The 18843-nt window shown below is 42.0% G+C and overlaps 1 protein-coding gene across 1 annotated transcript in view; it reads left to right on the forward strand.

Annotated features, from left to right (window-relative positions):
- Positions 1–18843, forward strand: part of LOC144818669 (stimulated by retinoic acid gene 6 protein-like) — a 651836-nt gene that overhangs the window by 607111 nt on the left and 25882 nt on the right. The window contains exons 16-17 of the mRNA XM_078676317.1: positions 2227–2390; positions 3768–3914. Of these exons, the coding sequence (XP_078532443.1) occupies positions 2227–2390; positions 3768–3914 (311 nt within the window). The remainder of the gene's footprint in view (positions 1–2226; positions 2391–3767; positions 3915–18843) is intronic.

Here is an 18843-nt window from a genome sequence, read left to right on the forward strand (position 1 = left end):
CCCCCGCCGCAGCCACATCTCCGGACACCTGAGAGACCTGCACTGGCTCCCGGTCAACAAGAGAATCACCTTCCGGCTCCTCACTAACGCACACAAAGCCCTACACAACCAAGGCCCAGGATACCTCAACAGCCGCCTCAACTTCTACGCCCCCAAACGCCAGCTTCGATCGACCAGCCACGCCCTCGCCGCCGTCCCTCGCATCCGAAGAGCCACCACAGGAGGAAGGTCCTTCTCCTACCTGGCCGCCAAGACTTGGAACTCCCTTCCGACCCACCTACGCCTGACCCAAGACCACCTCGCCTTCAGGAAGCAACTCAAGACCTGGCTGTTCGAGCAGTAGCGGACCCCCTCCCCCCAGCGCCTTGAGACCCTCCGGGTGAGTAGTGCGCTATATAATGCTTTGATTGATTGATAGGGAGGTAGCGATTAAGTCGCGACTCCGCTTGATACAATTTAAGATCCTACACAGGGTGTACTTTGACAGAGTACGGCTCTTTAAGATGGGGAGAGTGTCTGACCCTAGCTGCCTGCGCTGTGGAATTGCAACTGGAGATTTCTTACATACAGTGTGGTCGTGCTCACATATACAAACCTATTGGGGAGAGGTCACCGCCGGACTGGGTGAGGTACTAGAGATGGATATCCAGTTTGAACCGAAACTCATTCTCCTGGGGATGACGAATGATGTGGACCTGGCCCGTCCACTGTTGATCTTTTTAGCCCTAGCACTGGTGGTTGACAAGAGGGACATAGCCAGGAAATGCGGGGCACAGGATACACCCCAATTAGGAGAATGGAGGAGGGGAATGGATTTATACATGGCGGCTGAAAGGGTCACGTATAGGGCGAGAGGGTGGGCAAATGGAGACGTTACCATGGTTTGGATGGAGGACTATGAGAATTGCCGTTTGTGTGTAACTAAGATGCATAGACAAGAAAGAGCCGTTCGAGTTCAAGGGACTATACATTACGAAAGTAGTGATCGGATATTGATACATGTGTATTTGACTATTACTGGGGAGGACCTACATTTTGTTGGAATGTGTTGGGGGGTGTGGTGGGGGACGCGGGGCCTTTTGCTTGACAGTGACATGCTTGTTCTGTACTTGTTTTCCTGTGCTGAAAATAATAAAAATGTTTTAAAAAATATATATATATTATTTTGATCCATTGTTACGAGCCCTTAATAGGAGTGGGGCCCATAATCCGGTGACTACTTTGCCTATTTGGTAATCCGGAACTGGTTGTGGGTATCTAGTCTAACACATGTTTTTGAGTATATCTTGTGGATGTATGACGTTACAACGCATACTTTTACAACGCCTACCTTTACAACACATTTTTTACACCGCAACATCCATTACAACGCACACCATTACAACGCATGCCATTACAACGAATTCTTTGAAACTACCTTTACAACGCATTCCACTACAACGCATACTACATTTACAACGCATACCATTACAACGCATTACATTGCATTGCATGTAAGGTAAGTGTTGGATAGTATAGGGGTAAAAATTACTATTCTAACTCCAGGGGGTGCAACAGTAGGGTAAGTGTTGGATAGTGTAGGGATAAAAATTACTATTCTAACTCCAGGGGGTGCAACAGTAGGGTAAGTGTTGGATAGTGTAAGGGTATTATGTGTTGTAATGCTATGCGTTGTAATGCTATGCGTTGTAATGACTGCGTTGTAATGGCATGCGTTGTAGTGGTGTGCGTTGTAGTGTCATGTGTTGTAATGACTGCGTTGTAAATGCATGCGTTTTAATGGATGTTGCATTGTAAAAGTTTTGTTGTAATGGTAGTGCGTTGTAAAAGTTGCGTTGTAAAGGTTGTATACCATATCTTGTACATTAAAATCACTTAAAATTAAACTCAATAAAAAATTCCAGAAATAATAAAGGCAAAAAAACCTATTTCTGTGGAATGTCATACACATGGGCTATGCAATCCTAATAGCAGTCCTTGAAATAAAACTAGCCACCCCCAGAACTGGACTAAATCAAAAGGTGCAAATGGTGTCTCTTGTCCTTTGAGAGGAGGACTTAATAACTGGCAACCCAGGTCAATCAGTATGCCAGGAAATAATGGTTAATCCATGACAAAAGGCAAATCTGTTAATGACGATGAAAATCAACTGAGGCTCTTTTAATGGAACGGAGTTTGTGCCTCCTGGAAATTCTGATTTGGTCTGTCTCATGTTTTCTTTTACAGAAAGGCATTTAATAACTTCAATTATTTCTTCTTCTTCTACAACGTCATCCTGGGCCTGAGCGCGTGCCTGTTCAGGCTGTTTTGTAGCTTTTTCCTGGGCACCTGGCTCATCGCTCGAATTGACAGGACAATTCTGCAGAAGGGGTATGAAGGTGTCGACCTTGGTAAGTTTGAGCTCCTGAGCAATGGAGACTACTCCTTCTGAAGGCCTCATTATCAGGTGGCGCTGGTAGTAGAGTTACTGACCCATTTAGGAATTGCAAGGTCTGCTAGAACACCATGGTCCCAGGGCCTTTCACCTGTGGCTCAGGCTGCTGAAATCACCCCAAATCTTTAGGTGAAACTCCATTTGGAAATGTGGAATCACATAGGGAATTTTGGAGTGATACTTTTGATTTTCCCAGTAAGTTTTGACCTTTTCAGGGAACTCCAGGATCCCATTCTGAATTTCAAGGAAGTGGGGTTGGAGAATTTAGGTTGGAATTTTAGTGGTTGAAAATCCAGAGACTTCATAAAGCCCTATAAAGTAATCTGATTCCGGAAGGTATCTGGCTCCTTCTTAGCTAACGCTATCCATACTTGCGCATTCATATCTAACATGGCAGCAGCTACAGATTTAAAAAGAACTGGGCGATTTCATCTTTTGATAAAGTCTGTGTGCCTATGGTTGGTCCTTGGTAGTTGGGTGCTATCACAATTTGATTTATAATCAGGTATTCACACATATAGGGAAAGCAAGAGGCTACTTCAGACACTAGTATCTGTAATCTCTAGTTTATGTGTGAAAGAATTTAATTAGCCAAACACCTTTCAATCAACGCACAGAGGACATCAGTGGCTCTATTTAATCATTTCTGTATTTATTTGTTTTGTGAAGTGTCAACATGACACATAAACCTTTGTCGAGGGATAGTGTCAATTGGGGGTATCCCCAGTGAGGATAGATGGATCAGCTGCGTTTTAGTTCTGAATTCGACTGTTAGTCCTCGGCAGGTGAGCTACTAAACGGGGGGGCTGGTACACAGATATGATGCCTCACTGGCATTTAGGGGGCCCTTGCGGCTTTTGGATGAAGGTTAAAACGTACATGTCTCCTTCATCAGAGAGTTGCCCTTTATATACAATCGTAACACATTGGCTTTTAAACAGGGCCACTGGAATTAAGCGATTGTGTGGTTGAGATGATTTTTGCATAATTATAGATTTGCCGCATTTGCCACATAATTCATCACCTGCAGCATATTCTGTTGTACCCCCAAAAATAGTTTTCAGCTCAAAAAGTTCAAACGTTACTAAAAATGAAGGGACACATGTTGCAGGGAGATGGAAGGCCCTTTGCAAAGCTCCCTAATTTGCCTTCTCTTGCCGCATAATTTACTCAACCCTGCCACACAATTTGGCCCTCCCCTGCTGCATAATTCCAGGGGTCCTGCCTATAAAATAAATCATTCAACAGAAAGACATAGAGGAGCAAGAGCTTGCCTAGTCTCCATCTCCCAAAACTTTGAGGTATAATACTTTATTTTCTCTTTATATTACAGGATACAAGACGTGGATTGGTATGCTATTTGTGGACCATTACCACACGAACCCGGTACTGCTTAGCTTTTGTCACATAATGTTGACAAGAAGGAATGGAAAGGCCTTGTACACAGCTCCTCAGTGTAAATTCTTCCGTACTTTGGCAGGTACGTTGGTCTTGTTACAAGTATGAGATTTGAAAAACAAGCAGTGTTACTTACAGATATGTGAGCAATATTACTTTATATAGCCCTCTGAAAACAATACATCATACATCTGTCAAAATTGCACAAATCTGAGTTAGCAAAATAAAATAAAAGGGAAATGGGCAAAATGTCAGAAATGTATTGAGTCTGTGGGAATTTCTCCTCAAAAGGAATCTACCTCTTAATTATCCCAGTGCTGGGACCATCTCCGTAGGTTATCTTACACTTGGAGATTACTAGTTGACAAGAGACAACAGTAATACTGTAAAGTAGGGGATGTGTAAAATTGTAGGCTAGAAGCTAGAGTTGGCTATATTGTAAGCATCCCACAATTATAAAGAACACAGCTTCCCTAAACAGTTTGTAATGTGTAATTTTCCTCATTGTCATTGTGTTATGTCTAGGTAATAATGAGTTACAACACCTAGTTGCATCACTTGTTCTTTGCCAAAAATAAAGCAAGGAACTTTTGAATAGTTCCCAAGTTTAGGTGGGGAGCAGCTGCTATAAAGAGCATTCTATAACAACGGCGACACTGTGAATCTGATCACCCCAAATGTCTGTTTTTTAGCACAGTGCCTGGAGGTGTAAACGCCTTTTGTCATTATACAGCTCAGTGTGGTTGACTTTGTTGTAAAAATGGCAAAATACTTTTTCACTTTTTAAATCGGAGTGGGTGTTACCGTGCTAATCCTATTCCTAAAACTTGGCTAGAAAAACAAACTTATGATGTGAGCAGATTCAGAGTGCCACTGGTGCAGTAGGGTGTGCTATACCGGCGCTGCTCTCTACTTGAACTTGGAAACTACCCAGAGTTCCTTGGTCTCTTTTTGCATCATTTATGTTGTATTTTAGGTCAGAAAGGCTATTGTTATGAGATATATATGTGCGTGTGTGTGGTTGTGTACATATACACTGAAAAAACCATAGGTTTCAGGGACATTCTAGTTAGAAATTAGCATTTAAAAGCCTAAGAAATTCACTGAAGAAACCACACGTTTCAGGGACGTTATAGTTAGTTGGACATTTCACTCGTGCAAAACCAGCGAAATTCGGCCGTTATAGTTAGTTGAGCTAACTATAACTTGCGCCCCTGCAAAGTACTGCTGATCACATCACTCATGACGTGGTCAGTGACATCACTGATGACATCACTGATGACATCTCAGATGATATCACTGATGACATCACTGATTACATCATCCACATGATAATCAGATGCACCTCCTCACAGTCTAATATAACATTTGATTCACCCACTCTAAAATACAGACTGCCATTCTCGAAACCATAGATACATCAATACTAGTTACTACATATCCACTCACTGATTCCTAGGTCTACACACACATCCACTCCCTTATCCATACTGTCACTTAACAAATGCAGTCACTCATCAATACAGCCACTATCATATGTACACATACACCCATACAGACACTCACACATCCCCACTCACTCATAGTTACTCACACAGCTAGTCAGTCATGCAAAGAACCAATCACACTCCCATTTACTCACCTACACAGTTATACACATACCACCTCACTTATTTATACAGATACTAACATATACTTACTCTTTATACAATCACTGACACAAGCACACACTCATCCATACAGCAACTCTCACAATCACTCACTCACACATATAATCATTTATATACTCCAACACTCACATATACTGCCTTTCAGATATGTGGTTACTTACACATGTACCACTGAGACATCCATTCACTCACCAACACTGCTATACACGCACTCATCCACCCATACAGCCCCTCACAGACATACTCTTGAACCCATACACCCACTCACACATCCATGCAGGGAGTCACACACACCCCACCCACCCATACAGACACTGAGGCAGCCATTCAGGTGCTCAGACAACCAATCAAAAACCCATATATAGACACTCATGTAGCTACTCACCAACCCAAGCAGCCACTTACACACCAACTGACAGACTGATACAGACATTCATACAGATTATTCAGCCACCCATGTATTAGTAAGACACGTTTAATCACTCACTTATACAGTCAGTCAGGCACTTATTAAATCATCCATTCAGACACTCATATACCCACTCATTCTTCAATACACCTTGGTATATATATATGCACTGTACTAGTCCTATGCTTAAAGACTTTGCTGTTTAAATGGCAAAAGACTTTGTCATTTTCTATCTCGGCGTGGATAGCACTGTGCTAATCCTATGCTTAAAAACTTTGATAGAAAAACAGACATTTGAGGTGAGCAGATCTAAAGTGTCGCTGGTGTTGAGAGTGCTCTAACAGCAGCTGCTTTCCACCTAAACTGAGACCTACCCAGAGTTCTCTCCTTCTTTTTTGCATGATTTATGCGTCACTCTATGCCCTAAAGGGTTTTGTTTTGACTTAATACTGGGTGCTCCCTTGTGTCTGGACAAAGCTATACCTCTCTGAAGAGCTCTAATCAGAGCGAAACACTGTGTCAGGGGTTGCTTTTACTCATTTCAGGTTGGCTTGAGTTGGTATTTTACCAATTCAAAGCTGTAATATTGTGCCTGGAGTGATAAATGGCTTTTGTTATTTTACAGCTCGGCAAGGACTGCACTTTACTAGTCCTATGCTTAAAGACTTTCCTGTTTAAATGGCAAAAGACTTTGTCATTTTCTATCTCGGCGTGGATAGCACTGTGCTAATCCTATGCTTAAAAACTTTGATAGAAAAACAGACATTTGAGGTGAGCAGATCTAGAGTGTCGCTGGTATTGAGAGTGCTCCAACAGGAGCTGCTTTCCACCTCAACTGAGACCTACCCAGAGTTCTCTCCTTCTTTTTTGCATAATTTATGTGTCACTCTATGCCTGAAAGGGTTTTGTTTTGACTTAATACTGGGTGCTCCCTTGTGTCTGGACAAAGCTATACCTCTCTGAAGAGCTCTAATTAGAGCGAAACACTGGGTCAGGGGTTGCTTTTACTAATTTCAGGTTGGCTTGAGTTGGTATTTTACCAACTCAAAGCTGTAATATTGTGCCTGGAGTGATAAATGGCTTTTGTTATTTTACAGCTCGGCAAGGACAGCACTGTACTAGTCCTATGCTTAAAGACTTTGCTGTTTAAATGGCAAAAGACTTTGTCATTTTCTATCTCGGCGTGGATAGCACTGTGCTAATCCTATGCTTAAAAACTTTGATAGAAAAACAGACATTTGAGGTGAGCAGATCTAGAGTGTCGCTGGTGTTGAGAGTGCTCTAACAGGAGCTGCTTTCCACCTAAACTGAGACCTACCCAGAGTTCTCTCCTTCTTTTTTGCATATATATACCAGTTGTACCGCCAGTTACAGGGCGTCGCAATGGGGGCCAGTTTCTCCCCGAGCTTCGCGTGTTTGCACATGGGGGCTTGGGAGGAACTGGTCCTTGGGCATGAATATCGCCACAATATTCGCAACAATTTGGTAGCGTGGTTTCGTTTTATTGACGACCTTCTGGTGATTTGGGGAGGCAGTGAAGATGATGCACTTAAATTCATTGAGGACATTAATACCAATGAATTAGATCTGAGATTCACGGCAACTTTAAGTCAGGAGAGTGTAACTTTTCTAGACACTGAATTATATATTAGAGAAGGCCAGTTGGAATCCAGGATTTTTCGCAAAGCTACTGCTGGGAATAGCATACTGCACGCAGCTAGTGCACACCCTTAACATCTGATATCGAGTATTCCCTATGGGGAGATGCTGCGATTAAGGCGTATCTGTAGCAACCCCATTGACTTAAAAATGGCCCAGGACCAGTGCATTATGCGCTTTTTGGAACGTGGGTATTCGAACCCCACGTTACAGAGGGCAAAGGATAAATCTATGGTGTCCTCTCGTGATGATTTACTGACCAAAGTCAGTATGAGACAGAAAGATACAACTGACAATACATCAACAGATGTCTCAGGGAATGACAGTTGTTTCCGAGTAATTACAGGATACAACAGACAACATCAACAGATACGAAAAATTCTTAACAAGCATTGGCCTTTGGTTACCCATGATACTACCATAGGCAATAGTCTCCCCAAACAGGTCTCCCTTACCTTCAGTAGGGCCCCTTCTTTGCGTGATCATTTGGTAGTCACCAACCCCGAACCCTTTGTTAAATCGACCTGGTGGCAAGAGAATAAAGGCTTTTACAAATGCAAGATCTGTAAAGCCTGTCTCCATGGTCGAAATACAAAAACCTACAAACATGGCTTCACCGACATTGAGCACAGCATATCTCAGGTATTAACATGCAAAACCGAATATGCTGTGTATATTTTGGAATGTCCTTGTCTATTGAAATATGTTGGTAGCACAAAAAATGCGGTCCACATACGAATTCTCCAACATTTACGGGCCATCTCCAATGGTGACAACACCTATACGGTGGCCCGACATTTTAGGGAATTTCATCAGAGTAACAACACGGGTCTGAAATATTGGGTGATTGACTCCATTCTCAACAGCAAAAGAGGGGGTGACAGAGAAACAAAACTGAGAAAGTTGGAGACCAAGTATATTTTATTATTGAACACAAAGTCACCATCTGGTCTGAATGTCACGGAAGATTTATATACGTGTTTGCCTTAGTCTTAGAATTATATTCACTTGTTAACAATACAGGGGCCTCCCTCATTGAATCGCGTTTGCAGTAATCACCCGGCTGGGGATTACTGGATGGGAATCTAGTTAATTTTGGAGGGAGGATGTGATTTGTCATTAAGGAAAGAATAGGTTGTTCAAATTGAATGTGCTGCTATCTATAAGAATGTATTGTTTTGATCACACATTTTTAATATTTTGACTGTGTTAGGTCTTTATACCTAGTCAGCCTATCAATATTATTTACAATGCGAATTCACTTATGATTTTTTACAAGGATTTTTAGAAACTTGCATGTTGTCTTGTGTTGAGGGTAGTAGTAACATTATTGGATTATAGGTGGTAGAGTATAATAGAATCTTCCCCAAGAAAAAGTATCACGGACATGATGCATCTTCACACATATATTACTTTATTCACGGTCCTTCTAACCAATTGATTGCCAGTGATATAGATATCTGGTTGTCGGATCATGAAGACAGCTTGATTTAAAGATTTTGCACAAATTGCGGAATTTGCACATTGAATTGCTAATTTGCACATTTATTGCGAAATTTGCACATAGTAAGGGGTCTATTTGTACTACTTATTTATGTTGTTATATATGCATTTGCACTTTATTTTTGGATTTAAAAGTATTTGACTTGGAATTCTATCAGATGTGTGAAGAAAACGTAGTCTTCTTTTACAATTTTACAGAGGTATACGTATATTAATAATTCCAATATGTTTAATAATTTTCTTTGAACCCTCTTTTGAGCATTATACTATTACGAAAATACAAAATCTTGTTGGACAAACAGTTTTTTGTTTAATTTTCAGTTCTATACCAAGGTATTGTACAGTGATATACACTTGAAATACTATTCAATCATTACTGCAAGTCAATTAAATAGTATGTTTTCTATGTCCTTGTTGCACTTTAGACACGTGACGTCAATACAATCTTCACTGGCACTTTAAAAGGTTGCACCCGTTTATGAAACATTGTCATGTGAACAAGGCTCGTGGAGCCGAAACGTCATTGACTTACCTGCACTGAAATAAACAGAAAAGGAAACTTCACTGGTCCGTGTCCGTGAGCTCTTTTTGTGTCCTGGCTGGTGTTATCCCGGAGCGAGGCGAGGCAACGGAGTACAGAATATATATATATATATATATATATAGATATATATATATATATATATATATATATATATATATATCTATATATATATATAAAACACATATTTAAACTTTTTAGAAACACTCTGGATGATGTTGTCAGTGATGTCATCAGTGATGTCACTAATCATGTCATGAGTGATGTAATATGTGATGTCATCAGCAGTGCATTGCGGGGGCGCAAGTTATAGTTAGCTCCACGAACTATAACGGCTGAATTTCACTGGTTTTGTACGAGTGAAATGTCCAACTAACTACAACGTCCTTGAAACCTGTGTTTTTCTTCAGTGAATTTCAAAGGTTTTTTAAATGCTAATTTCTAACTATGCCTACAGAAGTAAGACATGTGCAGAAAGAGGAAGAAAAGCGCAGAAAGAAGCAAGGGAAATGAGGGAAGAGGTAACAGAAGTCCAGAAAGATGGAGAAACTTGCAGAAAGAAGCAAGAGATATGCAGAAAGAACCAACAGAGGTGCAGAAAGAGGCCTTGTTGCAAATTCATCCTCTGCCCCCAACTTTTTGCTGACTGGTACCGGTGCTAACTGACTCTGACTAACCAGGCCTGGCACCAGTACTATCCTGAAAGACACTTAGACTACAGTGAAAACACCTAAATACATTAGGGTACACTGTGGGTTGGGGTACCCCTGTGATTGGCATGACCCTAGTACATAATAGGGCAGAGGGGTTAAAACTACCCCTAACTCAGAGGTGCAAAAAGAGGCAAGAGAAGTGCAGAAAGAAGAAAGAGGGATGCGGAATGAGGCAAGAGAGGGGCAGAAAAAAGCAAGTGGAGTGCAGAAAGAGGCAAGAGAGGTAAAGAAAGCGGCAAGAGGGGCAAAGAAAGAGGGAAGAGAGGTGCAGAAATAGGTAAGAGAGGTACAGAAAGGGGCAGGAGGGGTGCAGAAAGAAGGAAGAGAAGTGCAGAAAGTAGCAACAGAGATGCAGAAAGAGGCAAGAGGGGTACAGAAAGAGGCAAGAGAATTGCTGAAAGAAGCAACAGAGGTCTAGAAAGAAGCAGGAGAAGTGTAGAAAGAGGCAAGTGGAGTGCAGAAAGAAGCACGAGCAGTACAAAAAGAACCGACAGAGGTCCTGAAAGAGGCACTAAGGGTGCAGAAAGAGCAAGAGAAGTACAGAAAGAGGCAACAGAGGTACAGAAAGAGGCAAGACAGGTACAGAAAGAGAAAAGAGGGGTACATATAGTGACAATAGAAGTGCAGAAAGAAGCAACAGAGGTGCAGAAGAAGTAAGTTCATAAAAAAGCAACGGAGGTGCTGAAAGAGGCAAGTGAGGTGCAGAACAAGGCAAGAGATCTGCAGAAAAAAGCAACAGAAGTGCAGAAAAGAGGCAAGTGACGTGCAGAAAGAAACACGAGAGGTGTAGAAAGAGGCAATAGAAGTGCAGAAAGAAGCAACAGAGGTACAGAAAGAGGCAAGAAGTGTACAGAAAAAGGAGAGAGAAGTGCAGAAAGAAGCAAAAGAGGTGCTCAAAGAGGCAAGAGGGGTGCAGAAATAGACAAGAGCAGTCAGAAAGAAGCAACAGAGGTGCAGAAGGAGGTGCGAGGGGTGCAGACAAAAGGAAGAGAAGTGCAGAAAGAAGCAACAGAGATACAGAAAGAGGCATGAAGGGTACAGAAAGAGGCAAGAGAAGTGCAGAACGAAGCGACAGAGGTACAGAAAGAGGCAGAAGTGGTGCAGAAAGAAGTAAGAGAAGTGCAGAAAGAGACAAGAGAATTGCTGAAAGAAGCAACACAGGTGTAGAAAGAAGCAAGAGAAGTCCAGAAAGAGGCAAGTAAGGAGCACAAAGAAGCAAGAGCAGTGCAGAAAGAACCAACAGAGGTTCAAAAAGAGGCAACAGGGGTGCAGAAAAAGATAGGAGGGGTGCAGAAAGAGGCAAGAGAGGTTCAGAAAAAGACAGTAGTGGTGCAGAAAGAAGGAAAATAAGTACAGAAAGAAATAATAGAGGTGCTGAAAGAGGCGCGAAGGGTGCAGAAAGAGCAAAAGAAGTACAGAAAGAGGCAACAGAGGTACAGAAAGAGGCACGAGAGGTGCATAAACAGGCAGGAAAGGTGTAGAAAGAGGCAATAGAAGTACAGAAAGAAGCAATAGAGGTGCATAAGGAGGCAAGAAAAGTGCAGAAACCTGCAACAGGGGTACAGAAAGAGGCAAGAGAGGTGCAGAAACAGGCAAGAAAGGTGCAGAAAGAGGGAACAGGGTGCAGAAAGAGGCAGGAGAGGTGCAGAAAGAGATAAGAGGGGCGCAGAAAGAGGCAAGAGAGGTGCTGAAAGAGGCACGAACGGTATTGAAATAGGCAATAGAAGTGCAGAAAGAAGCAACAGAGTTGCAGAAGGAGGCACGAGTGGTGCAGAAAGAAGGAAGTGAAGTGCAGAAAAGAGCAACAGAGGTGCTGAAAGAGGGGCAAAAGGTGAAGAAAGAGCAAGAGAAGTGCAGAAAGAGGCAACAGAGGCATAAAAAGAGGGAAAAGAGGTGCAGAAACAGGCTGGAACGGTGCAGCAAGAGGAAATAGAAGTGCAGAAAGAAGCAACAGAGCTGCATAAAGAGGCACGAAAAGTGCAGAAAGCAGCAACAGGGGTACAAAAAGAGGCAAGAGAGGTACAGAAACAGGCAAGAAAGGTGCAGAAACAGGCAAGAAAGGTGCAGAAAGAGAGAACAGGGGTGCAGAAAGAGGCAAGAGAGGTGCAGAAAGAGGAACTAACGGTACAGAAATAGGCAATAGAAATGCAGAAAGAAACAACAGAGGTGCAGAAGGAGGTACGAGTGGTGCAGAAAGAAGGAAGAGAAGTGCAGAAAAAAGCAAAAGAGGTGCTGAAAGGGGTGCAATGAATGCAGAAAGAGCCAGAAAAGTGCAGAAAGTGGCAATAGAGGTACAGAAAGAGGCTAGAGAGGTGCAGAAACAGGCAGGAAAGGTGCAGAAAGAGGGAATAGGGGTACAGAAAGAGGCAAGAGAGGTGCAGAAAGAGAAAAGAAGGGCGCAGAAAGAGGCAAGAGATGTGCTGAAAGAGGCACAAAGGGTGCAGAAAGAGACAACACAGGTGAAGAAAGAAGGAACAGAGGTACAGAAAGAGGCAAGAGTGGTACAGAAAGAGGGAAGAGAGGTGCAGAAAGTTCAAGATATTTGCAGAAAGAGGCAAGAGAAGTGCAGAAGAGGAAAGAAATGTGCAGAAAGAAGCAACAGAAATGAAGAAAGAGACAAGAGAGGCGCAGAAGGAAGCAAGAGTAGCTTGCACACCATTAGTACCAATGTAACACCCACATTTAGCAATAAGTAACAGGTGTTCGTTCTAGGTTTGCAAAGGGCCTTCCACCACGCTGTAACACTTGGAGCTGTATTTTTGGTAACGTTTCAGCCTTTCGAGCTAGAAACAACGCTTTTTGTTTTGTTCAAATCTGCAGATTAGGGAGCAGATGATTAATAATGTGGTTTATGCAGAAAATGTATAATTGTGCGAAAGTCGGTGCAGCCAAACAGTCACATAATTCCAGTGGCCCTGCTCATACCTCTGATTAGGTCCACAAGTGTTCCTCAGTGATTCCTTCTTTTTTTGTCTCACTGAATTCATAGTTGAGCTTCTATGGAAACGATGAAGACTAAACCTGAGATTACCACTCCACAACACAGATTAACATACCACATAATTACACTCCATAACACATAATCCCACTCTATATAATTCCTATATACTAAGTACCACATACTTTCTATGAACATAATTTCACTGCACAACATACCACATAATTCCACTACACACAACGTACATCCACTCCACTCCAAAAAACATTAGTAAAAAACTTTTGCATTTACAATGCCAATAGCTCTAATTCTAGCAAATGTTGCAAACATTGCAAACACTTCTTTGTCATGTTTGCAGAGTGGTGGAGAAAGGGTGCTGGGCCTCCAACCAGCGATCAGGAATTCCGCTGCGTAGGACTTACAGAAGGTACCAAGAGGGCTTCTTGGCACCCAAAGTACTGCAGGAGTAAATTGGACTTCATCTCCCATCCCGTAGTCTGCCAGGAGGCACATTTGCAGAGTGGTGGAGAAAGGGGGGCATGGCCTCCGAAGACATCTTAGCAATACCACTGTGTGGGACTTACAGGAGGTAACGAGAGGGTTAGTTGGTCCCCAAGGACATCCTTGGGGGCCAACTACCTCTCCTATTCCCTCCAGTAAGTCCCACACAGCAGGATTGCTAAGTTATCATAGCAGGCCATGCCCCTTTGTCCACCACTCTACAAATGCACTCCCTGGCACACTCTTGGATGGGGATTGAAGTTCCTTTCACTGCTGAGGGTCCTTTAGGGGCCAACTAGCCTACCTTTTACCTCCAGTAAGCCCCACACAGTGGGATTGCTGAGCGGTGAATAAAGGCCACGCCCCCTTTAACCACCACTCTGCAAACGCGCCCCCTGGTGCGTTCTAAGTTGGGGAATCAAGTCCCCTTGAATATTGAGGTTTCCGGGGGGCCAACTAGCCTACCAGGCTGAATGTTTGTATCTGTTATTCATGCACAGTAATCTTGGATATCCATCTCAGGGTTACACTGTGATTTCATGCTTCTGAGTATGTTGCCATGCCTATCAATGTTTTGAGTGGGAAGGGCTATATAAACTTTGACGCAGAGTCCAGGAAGTGGTAAAGAGACAGACTAGTGCTGTCTCGTCCCAAGACAAAAAGTTGTTTAAAAAACGATTTCCACTTTCCATGTTTACTGTCTATGCCTGTGGTTGTCACAGTTAAAAATTGTAGTTTTAGCCTGCCTGTAATTGCATATTTTATCACCTGTGTTGTGTTTTAAATTTTTGGTTTTCCCTCCCCATGATTGCCTCCATTTAGTGTGTTGAATTGTGGGATTTGCAGTCCAACCTCTGTAGTTTGTCCCTCTCATTCCTTGGTGACAAATCTGTTTTCCCTCCAAATTTCTCCTTTGCTCTGTGCTTAGACCTGTGTGCTAAAACAGTGCACCCCCAGCCACCATTTTGTGTTCACAAGCCAGTGAGGCCAGCCCCCCCACCCAGCAACAGGGATTTTCTACATCAGAGGGTGCTTCTGTGAGCTGTTTAAACTGTATTTACTGGGGCCTGTGCATTTTGTTTTTTGGCCAGCAGGGGGAGTAAAGCTTTATTCAGACAGTATTGTTAGATTTTGAGTTAGTGAAGCCTTTACCTGCAGAAGTCCAAAGTTGTGGATTGAGCCTGTCTGTCTCCTAGGAGATTCTGAACAGGAGAAGCAGCTGCCCAGACCCCACCCCTAGGCCAGCAGACCATTGGCTATTCAGCTACCAGGCAAGTCTGAGCCCTCCTCTAACACCTGCCCAGGCCCCTCAAGGCCTTGCTGGGTGCACCCCAAATCATTCTCCTCCATCTTGTGAGTTGCAGCCTACATGTGCCCCGTGATTGCAGTGAGCAGAGTCCAGGAAGTGCCTCTGTGCCTCTATCAATATATTTAATCTAAATATACTTTACTTTCTTTATGTATCTATATACTTTCAATGTACTTATGGATCTATATATTTATCACTTTCTTCTAATTTAGTATTTCCAATGCACTAGCCTATTTCTCAGCCTATACTTCGCTCAATATATCTTCTAGCCCAACCTTCTGACTCAACTCAAACTTCTTTCTACTACTCCTTCTAATGCACTACCCTATCTCTCATCCTATACATCTATCAATATATCCTCTACATCCACTCTCTCATTTATCCCAAACCCCATACCACTACTATGATCGCCAAAATAACCCTTTCTAGACTCTCTCCTGCTCTACCCCTCCTTGCATCATCTGACACCCCTTTTTACAAACAAACCTTTCTAAACTCTCCCCTCTGACTTCTTCCCTCCAAAACTCCTTTTTACTCATCCAAAAGCCTCTTCCTACTGCTAAGACTAAAAAAAATCCATCACTCTTTTATCCCTCCATTATCCTTTTCAATCAAAATTAACTTCTCAAATTCCATATTCCATATTCAACTATACTAATATACTGCCCAAATAACTGAATAACATATCTACTACTCAAATTACTTCATATTTATACTATACAAATTTTCAACACTAATCCTTTATGGGTTCCGGAGTGGCGTGCTACTCGCCAGAAAAGCGCTTCAACACCCATCAGGGGTAACAAGTGCTATATGAATGCAAATCTTTCTTCCCGTTTTCTCCCTCCGCTATCCTTCTCACTCCAAGTAACAGACTAATATCCACCACTGAAATTACCTCATATTTCACCATATTATTCACCACTAATCCTTTATAGGGTTCCTGAATAGCGTGCGTCAACAAGCGAGCAATAAAGAAATGCAAACCTTTGTCCTCCTCTATCCTTCTGCTATCATTCCAAATCCAAATAACTGACTAACCTATCCACCACTTAAAATGTACTTGCATGTTTCACTATACTAATTCAACACTAATCCTCTATGGGTCCCGGAGTAGCGTGCTACCCGCCGAAAAAGCGTTTCGACGCCTCGTAAGCGCTATATAAATGCAATTACAATACAACACAATACAATACAATAGTAATCCGAAACACATCTCTCTGTTTTCTCTGAGATTGAGGGTGACCTGATCTAATAAAACAGATGCCGCATCCTGACTGCCTCAAGTCTGTGCCTTCTCCCACGGATGTTTCTGTGGGAGCTGGTTGCTGTTGTTCATATATATATATATATATATATTCACTGAAAAAAACATAGGTTTCACACCAGTTATAGTTAGCTGAACATTTTACTAATACAAAACCATTGAAATTCCCACGTTATAGTTAGTTGGACTCACTATAACTTGCGCGCCCGCAATCCACTGCTGATGATGTCACATATTACATCATTCATGACATGGTCAGTGACATCACTGATGACATCACTGATGACATCTCAAATGACATCACTGATGACATCACTGATGACATCTCAAATGACATCACTGATGACATCACTGATGGCATCATCCAGTGACTGTGTGTTTCTGTAAAGTTTAAATATGTTTTACATATTGAAGAATGAGTGGATGTATAAGTGTCTGGATGAAGGATTTAGTAGGTGCGTGACTGACTGTATGAGTGAGTGATTAAATGTGTTTTACTGAATGCATGGGTTAGTGAGTAAATTGTCTGAATGTGTGCATCATTATGTCTGTTGTTGTGTAAGCTGCTGCATGTGTTGATTAGTAGCTATATGAGTGGCTATATGGGTTATTGATTGGTTGCCCAAGTATTTGTATGTGAGGCTGAGTGTGTGTGTTGGTGGCTGGGAGTTGTGTGCCTCTGTGCATAGATGTGTGAGCAGTTGATTCACTTGGTGTATGGGTTCAAGAGTGCATGAGGAAACAACTGTTGACTGTGCATGGGTGTGTTGGTGTGTGAATGGATATCTCAGTGCTACATGTCCAAGTAAGTACATATGTAAAACACAACGCATGTGAGAGTTGGCATATATAAATGACTATACATGAGAGCCTGTGATTGTGTAAGTGGCTGTATGGATCAATGTGTACTTGTATCAGTGATTGTAAAAGAGAGTAAGTATGTGTTAGTATATGTTTGAATAAGTAAGATTTTGTGTGTATAACTGTATAGATGAGGAAATGGGAGTGTGTTTGATTCTTTGCATGATTGACTAGGTGTGTGAGTAACTCCATGGATGAGTGGCAGTGTGTGAGTGTCTGTATAGGTGTATGAGTGCATATGATAGTGTTGTATTGATGAGTGACTGTATGTATGAGTGATTGTATGGGTGAATGAGTGGATGTGTGTGTAGACTTAGGAATCAGTGAGTGCGTATGTAGTAACTGGTATTGGTGTGTCAATGGTTTCAAGAATGGTAGTCTGTATTTAATACTGGGTGTATCAAAGGTTAGATTAGAGTGTGAGGAGGTGCATCATATTATCTCATGAATGATGTCATCAGTGATGTCATCAGTGATGTCATTTGAGATGTCATCAGTGATGTCATTTGAGATGTCATCAGTGATGTCATCAGTGATGTCATTTAAGGTGTCATCAGTGATGTCATCAGTGATGTCACTGACCATGTCATGAATGATGTAATATGTTACATCATCAGCAGTGGATTGTGGGCGCGCGAGTTATAGTGAGTCCAACTAACTATTTTTTTTTTAAGTTTGATTTATTGAGGAAAAAGATAAAAAGGAGGGAATAAGGGAAGGGGGAAAGAGGAGAAGAGTTACAATAAATGGATTAAATAAAACAATATAATAAAAATACACATTTCATAAAAAGTAAGCATTATAAGCATGAGGAAATATGAACATATCATAAGAGTACTAATACAGTAGATAATACACAGGATAATGAGACATAATAATCAGAATAAGCAAAGAATAAGGTGAAAACAAGAATAAGATAATCACGGAGGTTTGCGAACTTCAACTGTATCAGGGTCAGGAGAGGAATGAACTGGGGCAGAGGAAGAGAGGTAAGTTGCTAAGGGGAGCCAAATCAAATCACGTTTGATAGCTAGAGAGGTGGGGGATACATAGTTGGTGTCTAAACGATGATTAAAACAGATTGCATTCCACCAAGACTGATATGAAATATTAGTAGCCTGTTTCCAGTTTGAAGTAATAATATGAAAGGCAACAGCAATGAAAAGGTCAAGTAACGGGTAATGCTTGGGAGAATGAGGAATATCTGATGAAAGGGAGCCAAGAAATACTAGAGATGGTGAAAAGGGGACCTGAAAATGGAAAATCTTTTGTATTTGCCGCCAAACCAACTGCCAAAACTGATAAGTAGGGGGGCATTCAAACAGCATGTGTTTAAGATCGGCAGAAAGGCAGGGACAGGACCAACATGTAGAGGGAGTGTTTGGTGAAAAGCGGGACATAGCAAGCGGTGTAAATAAAGTTCTGTGGTAAATGAAAAACAAAGTTTGGGTGGTGTTAGCAGCTCTAGAGGTCTTATGAAGTTTAGTCCAAAGTTTATCCCAAAGAAGTACAGGCCAATCCTGAGAAAAATCTAACTCCCACGCAAGTTCAACGCGAGATTTCAATCTATTAGTGATGAGACGGAAAGAATTATATAGAGCGGATGCAGAAGGAGAAGTTTCCAGCAAAAGGGATGTGGA

Source organism: Lissotriton helveticus, chromosome 2_1 (genome assembly GCF_964261635.1).
Source record: "Lissotriton helveticus chromosome 2_1, aLisHel1.1, whole genome shotgun sequence".
Classification (NCBI taxonomy): domain Eukaryota; kingdom Metazoa; phylum Chordata; class Amphibia; order Caudata; family Salamandridae; genus Lissotriton; species Lissotriton helveticus.